The 18,700-nt window shown below is 39.5% G+C and overlaps 1 protein-coding gene across 5 annotated transcripts in view; it reads right to left on the bottom strand.

Moving 5' to 3' along the window:
- Nucleotides 1–18,700, bottom strand: part of PCASP1 (paracaspase 1) — a 33,261-nt gene that overhangs the window by 10,253 nt on the left and 4,308 nt on the right. The window contains exons 3-11 of one of the 5 annotated variants that reach the window (XM_004949002.5): nt 16,265–16,386; nt 15,308–15,458; nt 12,972–13,150; nt 12,333–12,429; nt 11,567–11,599; nt 9,934–9,960; nt 8,835–8,870; nt 6,980–7,183; nt 1,052–1,229 (exon numbers count right to left, since the gene is read on the bottom strand). In XM_004949002.5, the coding sequence (XP_004949059.4) occupies nt 1,052–1,229; nt 6,980–7,183; nt 8,835–8,870; nt 9,934–9,960; nt 11,567–11,599; nt 12,333–12,429; nt 12,972–13,150; nt 15,308–15,458; nt 16,265–16,386 (1,027 nt within the window). The remainder of the gene's footprint in view (nt 1–1,051; nt 1,230–6,979; nt 7,184–8,834; nt 8,871–9,933; nt 9,961–11,566; nt 11,600–12,332; nt 12,430–12,971; nt 13,151–15,307; nt 15,459–16,264; nt 16,387–18,700) is intronic. The other 4 variants (XM_003642904.6, XM_004949003.5, XM_004949004.5 and 1 more) reach the window with 4 other exon arrangements.

Genomic DNA, 18,700 nt, shown 5'->3' with positions numbered 1-18,700 from the left:
CAGACTGTGAAGCTGAACTGGGCCACTGGGAAATGGTTTTAAGTTGAAGGAGGGAAGATTTAGGTTTTATGTCAGGGGGATGTTCTTCACAGAGAGAGTGGTGAGGTGCTGGAACAGCTGCCCAGAGAGGCTGTGGATGCCCCGTCCATCCCTGGAGGTGTTCAAGGCCAGGCTGGATGGGGCCCTGGGTAGCCTGGGCTGGTAGGAAATATGGAGGCTGGTGGCTCTGCATGCAGCAGGGGGGCTGGAGCTTCATGATCCTTGAGGTCCCTTCCAGCCCGGGCCATTCTGTGATTCTGTGATTCACTGGCATTTCATCAGCAGTGAAGTTTAGAGGCTCTACAGGCATTAAAGCACTTGCAATTTTCAATTATGAAACATCCCATAGAGATCAGTTTTCAGAAGTGATGACCGAAGAGCTAATTTCAAGTGAAAGTTTATTGGGGCATAATATTCTCTTGACATGTTTGTTTAGACAAAAAAAAAAAGATAAACTAGTTGATATTTTAATTCTAAATGAAGATAAAACATCTTAGCACAAGATCCGTGCCTCTTAGGAGTTCTAAAATAACCACTTGAGCCCTTCTGTCAAATAAACACAGAATCAGAATGGCTTGGGTTGGAAGGAGACTCCAAGTATATCAAGTTCCAACCACATACTTTTGGTTGTGGATTCTCCTTCCTTCCTGTGACAATAAAGGTTAACGATGCAGGGGGAAAACGGTATTTTTCTTCTTTAAGATGCCCAATTTCACTTTTATCTGACAACCACTGACACTTTAAAATTTTTAAACTAAAGGAGAAAAAAAGGTAAAAATTAATTTCATTCACATTGAGAGGCAAGTGTCCGCATATCGAAGTGGAAACTCCAATCACCAGCTTCATAGATCTGTTCAAGGCCGAAGGCAAAGTAATTCTATTGACTTTAGAAGGGCTCAGGTGCAGGCTGTGATTTTCCAGAACCAGGAATGTTCAGATGCAATGAATAGACAGCCCAGACTAAAGATCCCTCCCCAGCCTGAAGTCCAGCATTCCCTCAAGATCATCGTACCTTTTCCGACACATATCCAATAGGAACACATTGAGTCCCGTCTCTTTTTCCTGCATTAGTTTGAGGATGTTCTGAACACACAGACAGTTTGCAGATCGGTAGGGATTTGGAGCATCAATAGGAACCATGAAACTGTTTCCATAGTTTTCATAGCCATGGCCAGCATAGTACAGCAAACCTGAGAGAGCAGAACAGAAGTGGCTGAAAACAGCAGCTCAAGAGTACACTGCAACATTCCCATCAATTTTAACATGGTCAAAATCTTCATGCTTTGTCCTCACACTAAGTGCCTGTGGGAGCTTGAGATCCTTCGAGTTACTCCAAGCAGTGTTTCTGGTACTGATATGCTTATATTAAGACAGGAAAGAAGTAAAGGAGACAAGGAAAAAAAAGGACAAAGTCAACTCCACAACTTCACAGTATGCAAACAACAATCAAAGTATCTGCACTCATGAAACAGAACCAATCATAAATTTATATCAATCACGCACAAAGACAGCTAAATACTATTCAAGTGCTTCAAGTAGAGTTATGACCTCTAACAGAAATACTGTTATCTACTATATATAACTCACAGATAAACACGAGGAACTGTGCCAACTGTAAACAGCTTCTCCACATGTGCAACTACAAAGCTTTGTGTAGGAAATCAGTGCACACAGAAAAAGATAACCCTGAAGAGTTCAGCTGCAATTTTTTAAAATTCTGTAAAGGATGCTGTCCCTTTTTTTTTAATTTTACTATCACGACTGCTAATTTTTAAGATTTAATTGGAAATAAAAAAAGAAAAAAAAATAACAGAGAAAAACCTCTCTTACACTATAACAGCATTTTGCAAATTTTCGGTGTGAGAGTGACAAAAAATAGATATTTAGTGGGGAAAAAAACATTATTCCACGATGACATTTGGTAGGATTCCAGAGCACATCGGTGTTACTGCACTACCAACAGCCCATTTTTAGTTGATGACATTATCTCCCTTTACAGTTTCATGACCCATGACTCCTGTATGTCTACTAAAAAAATTCTTTGCACACTTACCTAAACACAACAAATTATCCAGTGTATTAACTTGTGAAGATGAGTGCAAGTTTACCATAGTTTACGATTGACAGTCTTCAAAATGCATGCAATAGTTCCATGTAAAGAAAATATATCATAGAATTGAAGAAAAGCTTTTCTTAATTCCAAAAAGGGGACTAGAAGCCAGGGCTCAGATTTTACACATATGAACTAAAATGTCAAATACTAACACTGCAGCAACTTGTGGTAGAATTAGACAATCTCAGCATTAATGACTTTTGCCAACTGTTACCAGAAGCTTGAATGATTTGAAGGAATTTTCCTATGGTCTGTTCCCAGTGCTCTTTTTGCTTAATAATGGCAAATTTCATTTTCTAAGGCTTTTCATTGGGTCAGATCTTCAACTAGCAAACAGTGCTGCAGCTGAACCCAAGTCAGCAGAAATACCACTTATGTTAACTGGAGATGTGGTCTTCTTATGCCTCTATTTTTACTAAAAGCAGCTGTGAAATTATTTGTATTGTAATAAAACCTGAATATCCAGTAGAAACAAGCTTTGTCCCAAAGTACTAGAAAGACTTGTCAGCTTGTGTAGGTAGAAATGCTACATGCCTTCCTTTTCCATTACAGGTAGCAACAGCAAAAGAAAGCACTTGTGTCACACAGCCCTGCCCATTCTGTAAAGGAATACCATCAGATAACTCTATCCCGTCAAACTGAGCCTTAGGTTCTCTTCTGCTTGTAAGCACTCAAGTCATTAGCAACTATGCCAAGACCTTGCTAACTGCTCCATTCAATCAGCAGTGCTCCATTTCTTTTTATGGGAAACATGCATAGTCGAGATAAGCAGCCAGCAAGTGCATACAAGGTAAGCTCCAGGGCTAGGGGCTTCACTTCAAAAGCCTCACTGTTACTAATCTGACAGGGTCTTGGAAAATGACAACAGCCTGATTCAATCAGAAGGTAAATGTTTAAAGGGCACAGAACTTTATGTGCTTAATTAAAATCTAAACAAATGATAATGGCGCTATTGGATTACTTACAACATTCTTAATGGAAGAGTTAAAAATGAAGTGCCAAGGGCACAATTCTGCATCAGACCTGAAGCAAATGGTAGGTCCTAAAATTTACTTCCACAGAGTTTGGATCCTGACCTTGAGGTTATCCTCAAGACTACATAACTGAGTGTAAGTTAAGTACATAATCGGGCCAACTGAAAGAGGTCTCACATTTTGCAAGGCTGGGCTGATGAATCTCTGCTAAGGCAGAAAGTGAGGCAGAAAAAAAAAGACGGTAACAGCTTTGAAATACTTTAAGATTTTCAAGCCCAAGTCAAGCCCAAATCAGTGAGTTGGAACTATGTTAAAAGAGAACATCTGTTCACACTCCCACTGTCCCCTCATTGGATTGCTTTGCTTCCCAACAATGGATCTAAGAACGTGCTTTCTGATAGATCAATCAGTTAGAAAGTGACACTATCAGTATGGAATATTTTAAGACACTCTGCAGGAAGCAATGAAGTCCAAATGCTCACCTGAAAGCATCATTCCTCACAACTTACACATTCCTCACAACTGTTACCTTCTTCAACGTGCCACAGAGATTATGCTAAGTGAGGGCAAACCTGAAGTCCACTGTGCCCCACCAGGAGTGCAGAGGTAAAGGACAGTGCACATAGACAGCCATCCACCAGAAAAAGGAAATGTCTGGTAAAGGAGAATCATCTCCAGTTCCATTCAACTCTATGGTTGCAGCCAGACTCAACCCACCTCCTGGGAGCACCAGCCAAAGCTCTGCCATGCAGTGCCCACACGGCCACTGCCAGCTGCTCATCTCCAGCCGCCCTCAGCCTTTTGTCAGCCCAATGAATCCGCACTGCAGCAGTCCTGGCTCCATCCCTGTAGGCCCTATGCTAGGAATACTAGCATACACCTCTACAATGCACCACAGATCAATGCCATTTACATTGCCAGTTTCCAGAGAGCTGTCCTCAACAACATCTGCACAGAAGAGATCGTTTGATGCTACTCAGACACAAAGCCTGGTAAGCAGAAGTGCCACAACCTTCATCCTGCTGCAGCATGAACTGAATGCACAGAGATGCACGCTGCCTTTTTGCTGTAGGAGAAGCACGGGGAAGGGCAGGAACACAATTTATCAGTGCATTTCCTCAATGAATAGAAATATATCAGAAATAACTACTTTTACTTTCATCCATAAGCAGATGGTTGTGTTGCACCTTTTTGCTAAGCACCTGCAACAGTTAATACGTTGAGCACAAGATCAGAAATAAATCTTTGCATACACAGAATAAACATATTTGGAGAGCCTCGTTAGACATTTGGGCACAACAATTTTAAGTAGGCTCAGGTTCTTCAGACGTCAGCACTTAAGAGGTACTGGCAGCCTCTTTTTTTTTTTTTAAAGAAAAAAGTCAAACTATTTTTAGCCTGTGAAACACACAGGTCCATGTCTTTATCCCCTGTGGAACAGAGCACTAATTGCATGTCACGTTTAACACAACATAAACTAAAACATGAGAGGAGACCATCATCATCACGTTGTTTACAAGTCCTGCTCTCAAGCAGCAATGTCTGAAATGCCACTTTCCTGGCAGTAAGCAGCAATTACACAATGTCACATTAGGCATCAGGAGTATGTGTAACAAGGACTAAACAGGAGTTGCTGCTACGCCTCCGTTTGGAGCTATGCCCACTAAAAATGCCATAAATCATTATCTATTTGTGACTGCATCTTTTACATGCTTTAAGACATTAACTGACACTACCCAGAAAGAATAAAGCGACCATTTAAATCAAAGTAGCTATTGACAAACATTACTGAAAGAATGCTCTGCTTTCTTTTTTGAAAGATCAGCATGTTAGAAGAAAAACAAAAACATGGCTTGCAAGAGCTTTTCGTGTTGTGCTGGTGAGAAATTCATTCACATCTTTCAGTACTTTATCTTCTCATTGCATGTCAGCAACTATAGAAAAACACTAAAAAGGTGAAAGAATCTAAAAACTCACCCAGACACATAAGCACATCTATTTCCCAGGGAACAAACCAAGAAAACTGCTACCAGAAAGTCCACTGAACCTTAATGCCATAATTAGTCTTCACGTCATGCGAGTTTTGGCTCTGAGATAAATGCCCAAATGTCAGATCAGCCAGTTCTCCACAGAGCATCAGGTAACACACCGTTTAAAAAAAGTCAGAAATAATCTGACCTTGTGTTCCAAAGAAGAATTGAATAACGTTTTCTTGGCTGGACATTACTACGGAAAATTCTACAATTTAAACAATACTATTGGGTGAGCTTCATGGCCTCTGTTCTAAGGAATTTCAACGGCCATGCAGTCGGCTTTCAGAAAAATAAGGACAAAGACAGAGGCAGTCAGCAGCAAACTCCTCAAGGCAAAACAATATGTACTTTTATTTTTTAACTCTCCAAGTCAGGCCATCCTTGGCCTTTTCCTGCTGAGACAAAGGTGTTTTGCTCACTGGATCCCTTCCACCACATCCTCCCAGTGCCAGTCACCAGGTTCTGCCTCTCAAAGTCAAGTCTATCCACACGCTCTTTTTCTTACCAAATAATCTAAGAGTCAATGCCTATCAGTAGTGGCAACAATGCCAGACTTGACTGGTTAGTCATAAAGTTCTTCATTATTCACAACTGCAGAAATTCAAAACCTGAAGTCTATAGCCCATCAGTCTCTCGGTTAATGCCTTTCCTTATGGGGGAGGTATATTCTAGAAATGATAACATGAATTCTTCTCTATTTTATTTCTTTGAAGTCCATAAGCAAGAGAAATAAGCTTTCCTTCTAGAGAAAAACTTCTTTTCAGTCTGCTTTTTGAAGAAATTCAGATTAGCAGAGCTTTTTCATGCCCTGTGAAGGACTTAACAAAAAAAAAATCTATGATTGCCAGGCCAGTATCATGCCAACTGAAAGGAACTGCAATTCAAAACAAGGATTTCTACTTAACCTGAACACTTGGCAGAAAGAGGGCTTAAGATGCTCTCCCTCCCCACCCTCTCTACCCCAACACACCTGGTATCAGAATGCAGCTTACTGTCGAGGCAGAGAAAAGCATACCTCTTCCTCTGTTCTTTAAAGATCTTGTGAGCGGTGACTAAGCATAGCAGCCCCTCCCAAAGAGCTTCAGAAGGATGGAAATCCATAAGGAAAGAGCATTCTGCAGACATCCAGTAGAAAGACAGGAGATGAAAAGAAGAGTTCCAAAAGTAAGCTCAGAACATACTGCATGCTCCACTTACGTCTGCTCCCCACCTTCCCAGCGCAAATGCAGCCTGAATATGCCACGGGGTTGGTTAACCTTTATGGAAAAAGCAACTTGCAGACACAGGAAAGGGGGAAGAAGGAGAGAGATGCGTGGAAAGGTGTTTTAGAGGTCTCTTGAGAGCAGCATGTACTACGTTAGTATTCTGTAATTACACATTTGCAACTACTCTGCTATGAGCTCTTTACCACAGCACTCCAATAAAAAAGACACAACAGACCACTCTTGCTTAAAAGATTACTAAAGCAGTATCAACGACTTATTATAAATGTGCATTTTCTGCGCAGCAAATTGTCAAATACACTCAGCAGATGCAGCAGTTGTTGGCACATAAACACAACAGTACACTGCAGTTTTAGGTGTGGTTAAAGAATAAAGATCAAAGATTCAATCTTTCCAATAATAGAGTAACAAAAATGTTTTTAACCAAAGTCAAAGGAAATGCTGGTGTTAAGCATGTAATTAGAGTGTGAAAAGTTAAGTACAGTGAAGTTTGTTTTGCTGTTACATACTTGGAGCTGGCAGAAATTGATTGCTAATGTTTGTGCACTTTATATCACAAAACTGAAGTAGTTCATAAAGAATCTCACAGGTTCTCACCATATACTCCTCTGTCTAGTAGAAGTAAAAATTCATCCACTGCATTTCGCATCTCAGACTCAGTGAGATCCAGCAAAGAAACAACTTTGAAATCCAACTGTCTTAGCAAATTGGTCAATTCATAGACATCCACCATTGGGGCCTTGAGCTGGGGGTGATTCCAGTAGCTCATATTTCCTATTAACAGAGCTACCTTGTCTGTTGCTGTAAAAACAAAGAAGGAAAAGTAAAACCACAGCACATTTAATGTAATCCCTGGGTTCAACACCTTTAAATTTAATTTCTTCCAAAGAGAAAATAACATCCAGTCTCACGTGAGGTACAATATTTGAAAGTCACCCTGTGTCAACTCTACAACCAAACTCATTCTCATCCAAAAACCAAAGAAACACTCCAGCATGTTCTGACAGTCAACATACGTGTGCTGCGATGCAGCTAACACTGGGCCATCTGTCAAGACCTGGGTCAAGTCACCAAGGCAGTCTGCCACTGCTTTCACATTTCATGGCGGCACAATTACTGAATTCCCTCATACAAGAATATAATGAACATGAATGGTTTTATGGCAAGTTGTTAACGCTATGGCCACTTATACTTCCTGCCCCTCAAAATAAGTTTTCTTGTGCTTCTTAAAAAAACAAAAACAAAACCACAAAAGAAAACACCACACAAAAAAAGACCACTTTCATATCTCCATCTCCTATATTTGCATCTCTCTAAAATACGGTATGTTTAAGTAGAAGCTTTTACTTAAACAGAAACTTTAATCAAGCTTTACTTAGGTCAAACGTCAGAAGTCTTTTTTCTGTTTGTTAAGGTTTGTCTAAAGTCAGAAGTACTCATGTCCCGACAGAGCAGCCACTTGAAAGAAGAGAATCACACTGACAAAAATGTTTTAGAGAATTTTTTTTATTCAAAAACTCCACTCTAAGATGTAACAATCATTTACCCAAAGCAAGGTATTTTTCCTCTGTTTTGTTTGTTGCTCCTATTCCTCTGCTGCTCCAGTGGCAAATGGAATCATTTGAATTCCCCAAACCTGCCTCTGTCAGTAACCCCACATTGACAGAAGGTCTCTGTCCACTGCCTCAACATTTAACATTTCCCTTTCTTTACCAAGATCCCTAACTCACTCTTAACATTTTTGCAGCTGAAAACCTGCAAAGTCTTGACCAGTGTAAACCATCTTAGCAGCGGAGAAATGTGAATGGTGACATTAGAACACTGCTGCTGAAAAAGTACCACAAGTGTAGGTTTTCCACATCATTTGGAAAAGGTGAATGAGTGGGGAGCACTTACACTCCCTCTCACACCAACAGGAGCAATATGATTGTGGCAGAGACCTGCAGCCTTTCCACCAGTTTAGCACCAGCAAGACAACGTGCCTGGCCACAGACAGGTCTATCATGCAAAGTTCAGAATGGGAATAAAAATCCAGCAGGTATACTTCAAATCACACATCTGCTTTCCATCTACCTCAATGAGCTGCAGTTCGAGGTCTCCATGTACTGTGCAAAGCTACAGCTGAGCCCGAAGGGACAGCACAGCCTTAGCAGGCAGACTACCAACATCCAAATGCCATATCTCCAGCTGCTGAAGCATTCAAAGTAATGGTGTAACACACTTGTTAAGCTCACAGACATAGGATTTGTAACAGTAACCCGAAACAGACCAGAAGTTGTAGACACTCCACCAAATCACTAAAAATACTGGTGCCCTCATCATGGCTTACTACTGAAAGGGCAACCAGCCACTACCGAGGGCTACAAAAATACACAGATGCCTCCCTCCTGGCAGCTATTTCACAAGTTATTTCACAAGCAATGGCAGAAGCCACAGCTACAAAAGCACTTACCAAAAGGTCTGTCACTGAATTGTTCTTGTAGGTCTGCTTGAAAGAGATTACAACAGATCATCAGTGAATACAGCCACAGCTGTCAGCATCAGCAAATGAACTGCACACTCCAACACCAACACTCCACCACTACTGCTTTGCTTAGTAAGTTACTCCTTCACTGCTTTCTGTTATTTACCTGATATCTTTCACTTACAGTAGCAGGCTACAAATAGCTAGTCCTGTATTTTTAGAGGTAATAGATGCTTGGGGTATAATCTTGAATCTTACACACGCACATCAGCACTTTCAGTAACATCCAGAACAGTTCATCCTCTCCCAGTGAAATGCAAAAATGCAAGATGGGGGAATGCTTAGCAGGGATGACAATTTGATATGTGAAAATTCTTTTTATTTCATACTTCACAAAGGGATGGGAATGCCCAATGCCTCACAAAATGTAACTCTCAGTAACGTTTACCATGACAATGCTACTGATGTAACTTCCAGTGACCAACACTGGGCAAAAGTAAACGTTGATGTCTAACCAGGAAACTGTGATTTGAAATTTTAGGAGCACTGTTGCAGGGATAATCCCTCAGGGAGTACTATTCCAGACCTATGTTTTTATAATAAATATCAAACAGGCTTCAAGTCACATTTGCTCACACCAATTCACATGAATTTATGAAATATATTAACTCAGTCTGTTGGGGATAGGGAGCTATCTTGCATCCTATTCGCCTCAATCATCTGAAAAAGCATCAGTGCACTAAAATGTAAGAGTCTATCAAAGCCACTGACAAGAGAACAAAAGATAATTCCTTCTGTATTTGCTGAAGTAAGCACAGTAAGTATGCAAACAGTGTAGAAGAGAGGACTGGTGTGATTCTGCAGAGCCAATAGCAACTCTGTGGTCCACTGTACATCTCAGGTTAGTTTACTGAAACCAGAAAGTAGTACTGTTCTTAACAGGGTATCTGCCACTATTAAATCTCGAGCTATAAATACACCCAAGTAATGGAAACTAAACATTATGACCCAGTTAGGCTTCAGCGATTATGATTTGTAATGTGGAATGAAGATGTGAAATTAAAGCTTTTCAAACATGTCACTTTACCTGTTTTTTGAAGATCACTTAGCTCTTCTGTGGAGACATACACCAATAAAATTAAGTTTAAAAAAGCAGCAAAAAAATATGCATTTCATTAATATTAATATATATTAATATAATTGTCATGTAGTTATTAACAAAAGCCAAAAGCTAGAAAAAAAATTACAATATACTTTTGGCTTCATATTTCTGTGAATCTAACTTCCATATGCTTATTCCACATGCACAGAAGAGAACTACATTAACCACACACGCAAGACACAGCATTACAATATAGCTAAAATAAAGAAACATGCCATGCCTCAGTCCCATGGGCATGCAAGCAGCTTGAATGAATAAGGAATAAGACATCAGAATCATTCACATGAAAAAGAGATCTTTGAGGACTGCTAAAAAAGCAACATCCTGAGCAAGAAGTCCTTCTTTGTAAAGTTGTATGTATTCAGGGGGATATCGTTTTCAGATACAATTTTCAGACACTCTACCGCAGATTTCAGTTAACTTCTTTCAGGATACTGGAAACTATGGAAAAGCTAAGTCCTTTATGTGAGGCCCCTCAGAGCATGCCTGCTCCATACAGTGGAGGATGAAGCAGATCTCTTAACCAACAAATGGAGCTACAATTGCTCACGTGGGAAACTCAAGGTAACTGAAGTGAAAATAGCAAGAGTTTTAATGAAGCTTAGTAGCAGAACAAGCTTGCATCCAAGCAAACCTTAGTTTGTGTTCAGGCCCCAGCAGTTTTAGTGATTATATTCTGCTTCAAGGGCTGGTAGAATTGCAGGTAGCCAGGAGGTTTCTGTATAGGATCCATCATTTCCTTCTCAAGGAAGGACACCTTCTCAAGGCAGAAAGGATGCTAAGGCTTAAAGAAATAACTGGTTATAGAAGCTAGACTGTGGAAGTGGCTGATACTGAAATTTGTGCTACTTGTACACTGTAGTACACAGTACCCTCACAGTATCAAACTTTCAGAAAAGGGGCTAAAGAGAACATTGCCTCCTGTTAAATTTCGAACAAGAAGGGTTGCACAGCAGTCTGATTCCAAGAAAATGAAAAGCAGACAGCCACGTCTTGAAAATGCAATTGTTTTCTTCACTGCTGACAGAGAAACTGCGGGTAGGGCGCTGCTGTGAGCAACCTTATATCTTCCCACATGATTCCCCCACTGCGTAAATTGTATAAACTTCGAGATTCTCAATAATCAATTGATGGCATAGCAGCGATGCAAAGGAGAAAAATAAACAAATAATAAGGTTGCTGGAAACACATCTCACAGACACAGAGCTGATTGGAATGAGCTCTATCCAGCTCTTTAAGGTCATCCAGGCTCCTAAACATTCCCAGATTTTCTTGCAGGGATGTTGCTTCCTGAGCCCCGCCAAATAAATCTCACGAAGATCAAATGCAGGACACAAAAACAGTGTAGTATTCAACATCGAATACTATAGAAAGAAGTAGCTTGATATCAAGGCATAGAACAGAGAAGCACATGCAGACGGAAATGTTCCATCACCCAGCACTCTTTTAAAGCACAATGAAGTTCATAACCCATGTATGCTTTTCAGCAACACACAACAATCCATCATCCCCATCATTAATTTTTTAAGAGTGATTCACAACTTAAGAATTACTTTACCTTCTGTGCACTCCACTGCCATAGCTTTCCTTCCTTGTGTTTTAAGGGAGGGAAGGGGGGAGAATTGGAAGACAATTTCTCTCAGTTATGAGAGTTAGAACACAAAGTGGAAGTCAAAATTCACTTCCAATCTGGCTCATTTTACAGCACTACAAATCTTTCAATGCTGGCTATGATATTTATAGTAATTGTTAATACAATTCTGGAGAACTATAATATATCTTAACAAGAACTTTTCATATGAATTATGCAATAATATTCTCAGATATATTTGGAAGCTACAGAAACAGATCTTTCCCTGTTTGGTTTACTGCAGATACATGCCCATACACTAATCAGTGTTCTATTCATTTCCTTCACTTGCTATGAATAATCTCACCTGCCCTGACAGCTGAAGAACTCCACATAACAGTTCATATCACTAACAAGATCTTAATGAAATCTTAAGGTTTAAGCTGTTATTCGGTTGTCAAAAAACACAAAGATAAAGAAATCAGCTCTCCATCTGTTGACAAGCTTAGTAGCAAGGCCAAGAAGTGTTAGCATCTCTATATTAGCTACCATAAAAACTCAAAGCACTTCACAATTCATAGAACTATAAAACTGCCTTTGCTGCCAGCAAGCACAGCTATTTTAACCAACAGATAAACTAAAAATACAGGCAGCCAAATGCTTGGCTTAATACAGAAGTCTGAGAAATAAATTCTAATATTAGGGAAGAAATTGATAAATCAGCCGATCTATATAAAACTGACAAATTCCATACCTATAATGACTTCTATCTTCTTGCTGTCTTGGTCTTCCTTATCATTGAATACGTGACACCAGTATGTTCCCCCATGTTCCATGTCCACACAAGATACCTATGTGAGCACAACTATAAGTCATCCCACCAGCCCCCGGAAGAATCAGTTCCTCCAAAAAGAACCCACTAAAAATTAAAAGCAAAGCCTAAACAAATTCAACAGTTGCTGATACCTTTATTCTACAGTAAGTGTTCTAGAAATTCTTTCAAGAATTGAAGAAAGCAAGCAAATCTGTCCAACAGACTTGAGATGCTGTAAGTACTAATCATAACCGATCTTACACAAAGCTTTACAGTATGGGATAGAATGAGATGCTTTAACTTTTACTGGTACTTATTTTTTGCATTATGTCAACAACCCAAAATATACCATAGACTTCCACTCCATGACTACCACTTCAAACACGTTCAGGATTGTAATTCTGCACCCTGGAGCTTAAGAACAGCACCAGCACCCAAGTTACAGAGCAGGAGTGCTGTGCCCTTACAGAGATGTTATAAAGGCTATGAAGAAGTTATTTTCTTCATGGAAGCATTACATGGTTAGCTAAAGGTGGTAATACATTAATCTCTCAAGAATGGCACTGTGCGGTAACTTACCGTGTAGACATTTTTGTTTCCATTTGCCAAGGGAAATCCATTTCTGAACCACTGGTATTGAGGAATTGGGTTTCCAACAGCTCCACATTCTAATACCAAAGCATCTCCCACAGTCAGGTTTTGTGGCTGAGGCTGAATACAAATGCACAGCTTCTTTTCAGGCAAACTAATTAAGCTTCCTTCAAAAAATAAAGAAAAAATGAGGGGAAAGAAAGTGAGATAAATAATGTATGGGCACACCTCCTTGAAACTATAACAGTATGTGCAAACAGCAGTGAAATTAATATACTTGTCTGTAAGGAGTATGCTAATAACGAGTCACGACTGCATTCCATTTTTTTCAGTTGAAAAGTAAAACAGGAATGCACAAAAACACACCTCAGAAGCTCCTATGCATCATTTATTCCTGCCAGTAGTATTACAAATGGGCACAGCTGCAAAGTGGAAACATACTATAGAAAGGATTCAGAGAAAAGAGCAAGTATAAAGAAGCATGGTTGCCAAGGGACAGGTTGAGGATGTGTGCAGGTGTGCACACAGGAACGGGAATTTCATTACATGATTTTGTTTGCTTCACTATAGAAAAGTCAGTGTAGACGTCTGGTAATTATAACAAAATTAGAGGGAAAGTTTAATGATAAGAAAGAGATTTTGTTCAGACAGCAGAAGTAAAAAAAAAAAAACAATTTTTTCATGAGTAGCATATGTACTTGAAGACAAAGAAAGTCCTCCCTTTTCAGCTCGAGCACTGATAACACGGAAAGCAACATTTCTCCTTTCTAGAAAGGGGGGAAAAAAACCCCAAACAACTCTTTATCAACCAAAATCTGTGACTTTAACAGCTACACATTCCAATCAGAGGTTCCTGGTTTCAAAATTTACAATGGCTATCCCATTCTTTAAGGGTTAAAAGTCAAATCTCCTTACTGTCCAACTGAGGGGAGGACAGGACTAGGGGCAGAAAGCACTTTGTGTTAATTACCAGGATAATCAGCTGTCAAACAGAAACACTGTTTTTAAATGATAACATCTATAACATTTTGATTCTAATTACATTGTCATCCAAGTCCTGCAAAGGCAATCAGTAAACAAGAAAAGGGCTGCCATAAAATTTAGTATAGACCATACCATCATAGAAAACATGTTCATCTAGTCCAATAACTATATTTTGTTTGATATAGGCAGATATGCATTTGCTGGAGATTCTGTGGTCTATCTACTTCGTTCATTTAACTGTTTAATTACTCCTGTCATTAGAAAGTACTTTCCAGTGTCTAACCAATTTATCTTGCTGAAACATAGACATTTTACTTCATGCCTATGACTTTTAAGTATTAAGATAGCCCATTCCTCTTTGAAACTGCTTTGTAGATAGTAATGTTTTGAAGACATTTTCCACTTGCCATCAGCATACTCTCCACAGATTTCAAAGGACACTGAAACAGCTTTTCATTGCATAATTTCTCTTTGTTTTCCTGACATCTTTAAATGCAGGATTCAAGTGGGAAACACCACTGACTTGCGACACAACACAAAATATTCACCCTTTACAGTGTGAAGATACGAGCAGAAATTAGTTGCACTCCTTAGTTGCTCTTCTTATTCACCTTTAGGCCAAGAACAAAGCTAGGCTATTTAATTAAATAATTTAGTTTAGTTTTTTGTTAGTTTGTTTTTAAAGGCAGACTTAGCACAATATCTATCCTCATTTAAAACTATCGACTATTCTATAAAAATATACAAAAAGCAAACCCATGCAAACCAAAAGAACACCATTTCAACAACCTCAGAAACTAGAAATAAGTGCACAGTATTAAAAAGCCAAATCGAAGAAGCAAGTTTCCAAGATTCACATTACAGCCATAGAATTATAGAATGCCTGGTATTGGAAGGGACGTCAAAGATCATCTTGTTCCATCCCACTTGCCGCAGGCAGGGTTGCCAATCTCTAAATCAAGCACTAGATCAGTCAACTAACAATAAATTACAGTACTGGCTAGATAATATTGAGTGGACAGCCACATAATAATACTGGTTTTCTGCTATTACTCCATTCTTTTCAGTCTTCCTCTACTTCCATCCTTTCATTATGTATGCTGCAGATGGAGGTTACCCCATCAGTGAAGTAAGCCTACCTTTAAGCCAGTGCCATAATAAATACGGACTTACATAGGCGCATCTGAATAACTATGACTTTTCCTATGCAGTTAACACATTTACTAAACCCACAAAGATGCAATTCACACAAGAAGACCCAGTTTAACCTGAAGTGTTAACAAGCTTTAAGGTGCAATCTGCACAGAAGCTTCCCACAGTACAAAGCCCTCGCCACTCACCGTGAGCTGTATCCTGGAGATCACAAACTTCCAGTCGTGCCCACCGACTGAATGTAAATGAAGATTCACTGTTCACTCGACAGATGTAAAAGCCAGCATCATTCACTTTCACTGGATTCAAAACCAGTTCTGGAGAATTACCATGGGGAACCTGAGTGACACATGAACCAAGAAATATTTTAATTTAGATTAAGTTAATCTACACAAGGATCAAACATTAGAGTATCTATTCAGTGTCCGTAACACCAGCTTCAACTCCTTTGCTTAAAATTTCTGGATGAGAAAGTTTTGTTCCACGTATTTAGCAGCTTAGAGATGGATTTTCTTCCAGGAATGATTCATATGCCTCTATTTTAGACAGCTGAGTTCTTAAGCTGGTTGAAAAACTCTTCCTGAAATTAGTCACTGTAGGAAGACAACCAGACAAGAAACATGGGCAAAAGCGCTGCCACTTGAACTCCATAGATACAGGCTCACATACATTCCAGCATTTAAGTCTGTAACACCGAGTTGAGGTCTTCAATTGCTCAGTCTTACGAACCAGTTTTCATCTGTCTAAAACCAATGGTGACTAGCATTTTTTCCAGCCTGGCAGATTCTGAGTAGCTTGTGTGAAACTTCATGGTAGACTTAGACAACTGAACTTACAGTTTCCAAGATTTGTACCCAAGGATAGAGTGCTTCAAACACACTGAACCACCTTACTGTTTTAGCACATTGATATGGTCAGCATGGAGCAGTTATTCAACTTCTTTGTTTATTACTAGATGAAGCAAACTTTTCTTTATATAATTGAGAGCAATAGCCTTCAAAAAAAAATTTTGGAGAGAAATTCCAATTCAGCACTAGCAGTATCACAGATTAATCAGTGGAATTGTTACTTACTGATTTCCACCAATTAAAAATACATACATATATACATACATACACACATATATATTCTCTATCAACTATTACCTCTTTTTTCTGTTTGAACCACTGGTAATGCACAAATGGGTGTCCTGTTGCCCAACAACACAGCTTGACAACCTGGCCACAGAGCACTGCTTGAGAGTCTGGCTGTACAACAATCTTTATGCCTTTAAAAGAGAATTTACATGTAGGAAAGTTATAAAGAAATACAACTCAGAATTTAAATTTAAATTGTCCTCTAAGCAAATAAACTTTCTGCCATTAAATATACTTGAAAATAAAAAGCAAACTAAAGCAAACAGCTTTCAGTGGCATCATGTATTCTTTGTGGGAAGGGTATTCCCACAGCACACGTTTTGGAGCTTTGCTCACTCCAGATAACTTAAACTGCTAAGCTTCAGCTACAAGAGAAGGCACAGCCTGAGGGAGGGTTCAATACAGTAAGAGCTGGTTGAACTACAACACACCGCGTTTTTCAACTATTGCTCATGCAGCTTATTAGACAACATCGGTTTCCTCTATGGCTTTTGCTCCTGTAGATCACAGGGCGGGGGTTTTCTTTTTACCAATGTGCAAGGTAAAATTTTCCACTTCAGATTTTAACTGCCAGGAAATAGTGTGAGTGAAATTCTGATAGCAGTCTGATACGATCCAGTTGTTTTCTTAACCTAGACCAGTACAGAGATCTAATTACAGCACAACCCCCACAACAGATCTGCTGTTATAACCAAGGTCATAGGAAGAAGAAGGGGGAGGGGGGAGTAAAAAAAAGTCATCTGCAGAACAGAGAGTTTAACCTCATGGTGCTGACAAAGAATGCGTGCGCCTCTGGGCAAGGTGCTCAGCACTGCTGAGGTGACAATGCTTCAGTCTAATGAATTCTTTCCTTATTATGGATGGTGCATGCATGCAACAAACCCAGTGGGACCATAGCTAAAAGCACATGCTAGCGAAGAGTTGCTGCAACACCAGTTATGGGAAAACACAGAAATAGTGAATGATACAAAACCACTTCAGTGTCTTCTCATTACTCTCTGAAATCAAGAATCACATACAAAATAGATACTCACACTAGATTTTATTTTGTTTAGAGTTGGTCTCTTTCCTTATTTTGGGAGAAAGCAGGTTCCCTCATTATCACTTAATGAATGTGCTTTGCAGAAGCCGAAAGCACAGCCTGGTACAGAGGCAGCATTCCAGCTTATTGGGCTAATAATCTTACAGAATAATGTGAAGTAAACAGAAACTGCATGCAAAAATAGCTCCAAAGAGATCACAAACATCCCAGCTCAGGACTGTAATTTGCTCCAAGCGTTCTTACTGTGCCACACCAGGAGTTTTCTTTGCTTCCCCAGCCCTCCCATTTAACAGTTTAGACAAATATCAGAACTTTGTCCAAACAGAAAGTGCTTGAGGAAGAAATCATATCAGTTTGATCAACAGGTTAAAACTTAAGCAGAAGCACATGTGATCAACAGACTGAAACAGAGACCACGGCGTATGGAAATTGTGTGGTCTTTGTCTAGCAGGGAAGTGGGCTCTGTTAGCATCTCCATACACAACCTGATTCTGAAACAGCTGACAACACTGGGGACTATCACAGCCTAGGCACAGGACTTGAAAATTCCTGGCCTATCTTCCCCTAAAACAACTTCCATCTACAGCCCAGCTCTAGAGATTGATACTTCATATTTCTCATTTAATACTTCCTCGGCTGTTTTTCTGAGCCAAAGGGAACATTTTAAGTAGCCTTGAGCATCACAATCACCAACGCTGAACAAGGCAAACAGGAAGTTTATAATGTCAATTCAAGGGACAGAAGATTTGCACTTTTATTCTTTACAATCTCTCCTGATTTGCATCATTGCCATCTCTTAAAATTGTTGAGAAGAACAGATCATCAGGAAGATTGGCATCTTGTACTCCCTGGAGCTGTTACAACCAAGTTCTAAGAAAACTGACTCATAACTTCTTCACTGTTTCATTTATTTTCCTGCCATTCACCCAGTATTATATGGCTACTTCCCATGAACACAAAAAACTGTAATGGCTTAAAAAGAAAACCTTCTGGCTCAATTTTCTGAGTGATAATGAAGATACACTGACTCTTCCTCCATTATCCTTGAACTATGAGAAGTTCAAGTCCTGCCCTGAAGGATGGCAGGCTGACCAGACCTTGCAACATGCAGTGCAAATTAAGTACTCAGAACATTAACTACAATCCAACTGTTATGTTCTTAGTTTAGGTGTTGGTAAGCATGTTCCATCATTTCTCGAAACTCTGCCTCAATTACTCACATTCAGACTGAAGTGATTAAACCACTGCAGTGAGAGGTCAGTTTGGAGAGGGGAAATATCTCTTTTTTCTTCTTTCAATCCTCATAGCACACCAAGATTAGACGTTAATACCACAAACTGCATATTATGTCTTTTTCCTTTAAAGACTGGGAAAAAACTCTCTGAATTTCACTTATGTCTCAC

Source organism: Gallus gallus, chromosome Z (assembly GCF_016699485.2).
Source record: "Gallus gallus isolate bGalGal1 chromosome Z, bGalGal1.mat.broiler.GRCg7b, whole genome shotgun sequence".
Classification (NCBI taxonomy): Eukaryota; Metazoa; Chordata; class Aves; order Galliformes; family Phasianidae; genus Gallus; species Gallus gallus.
This window is presented reverse-complemented; position numbering and strand designations above follow the sequence as displayed.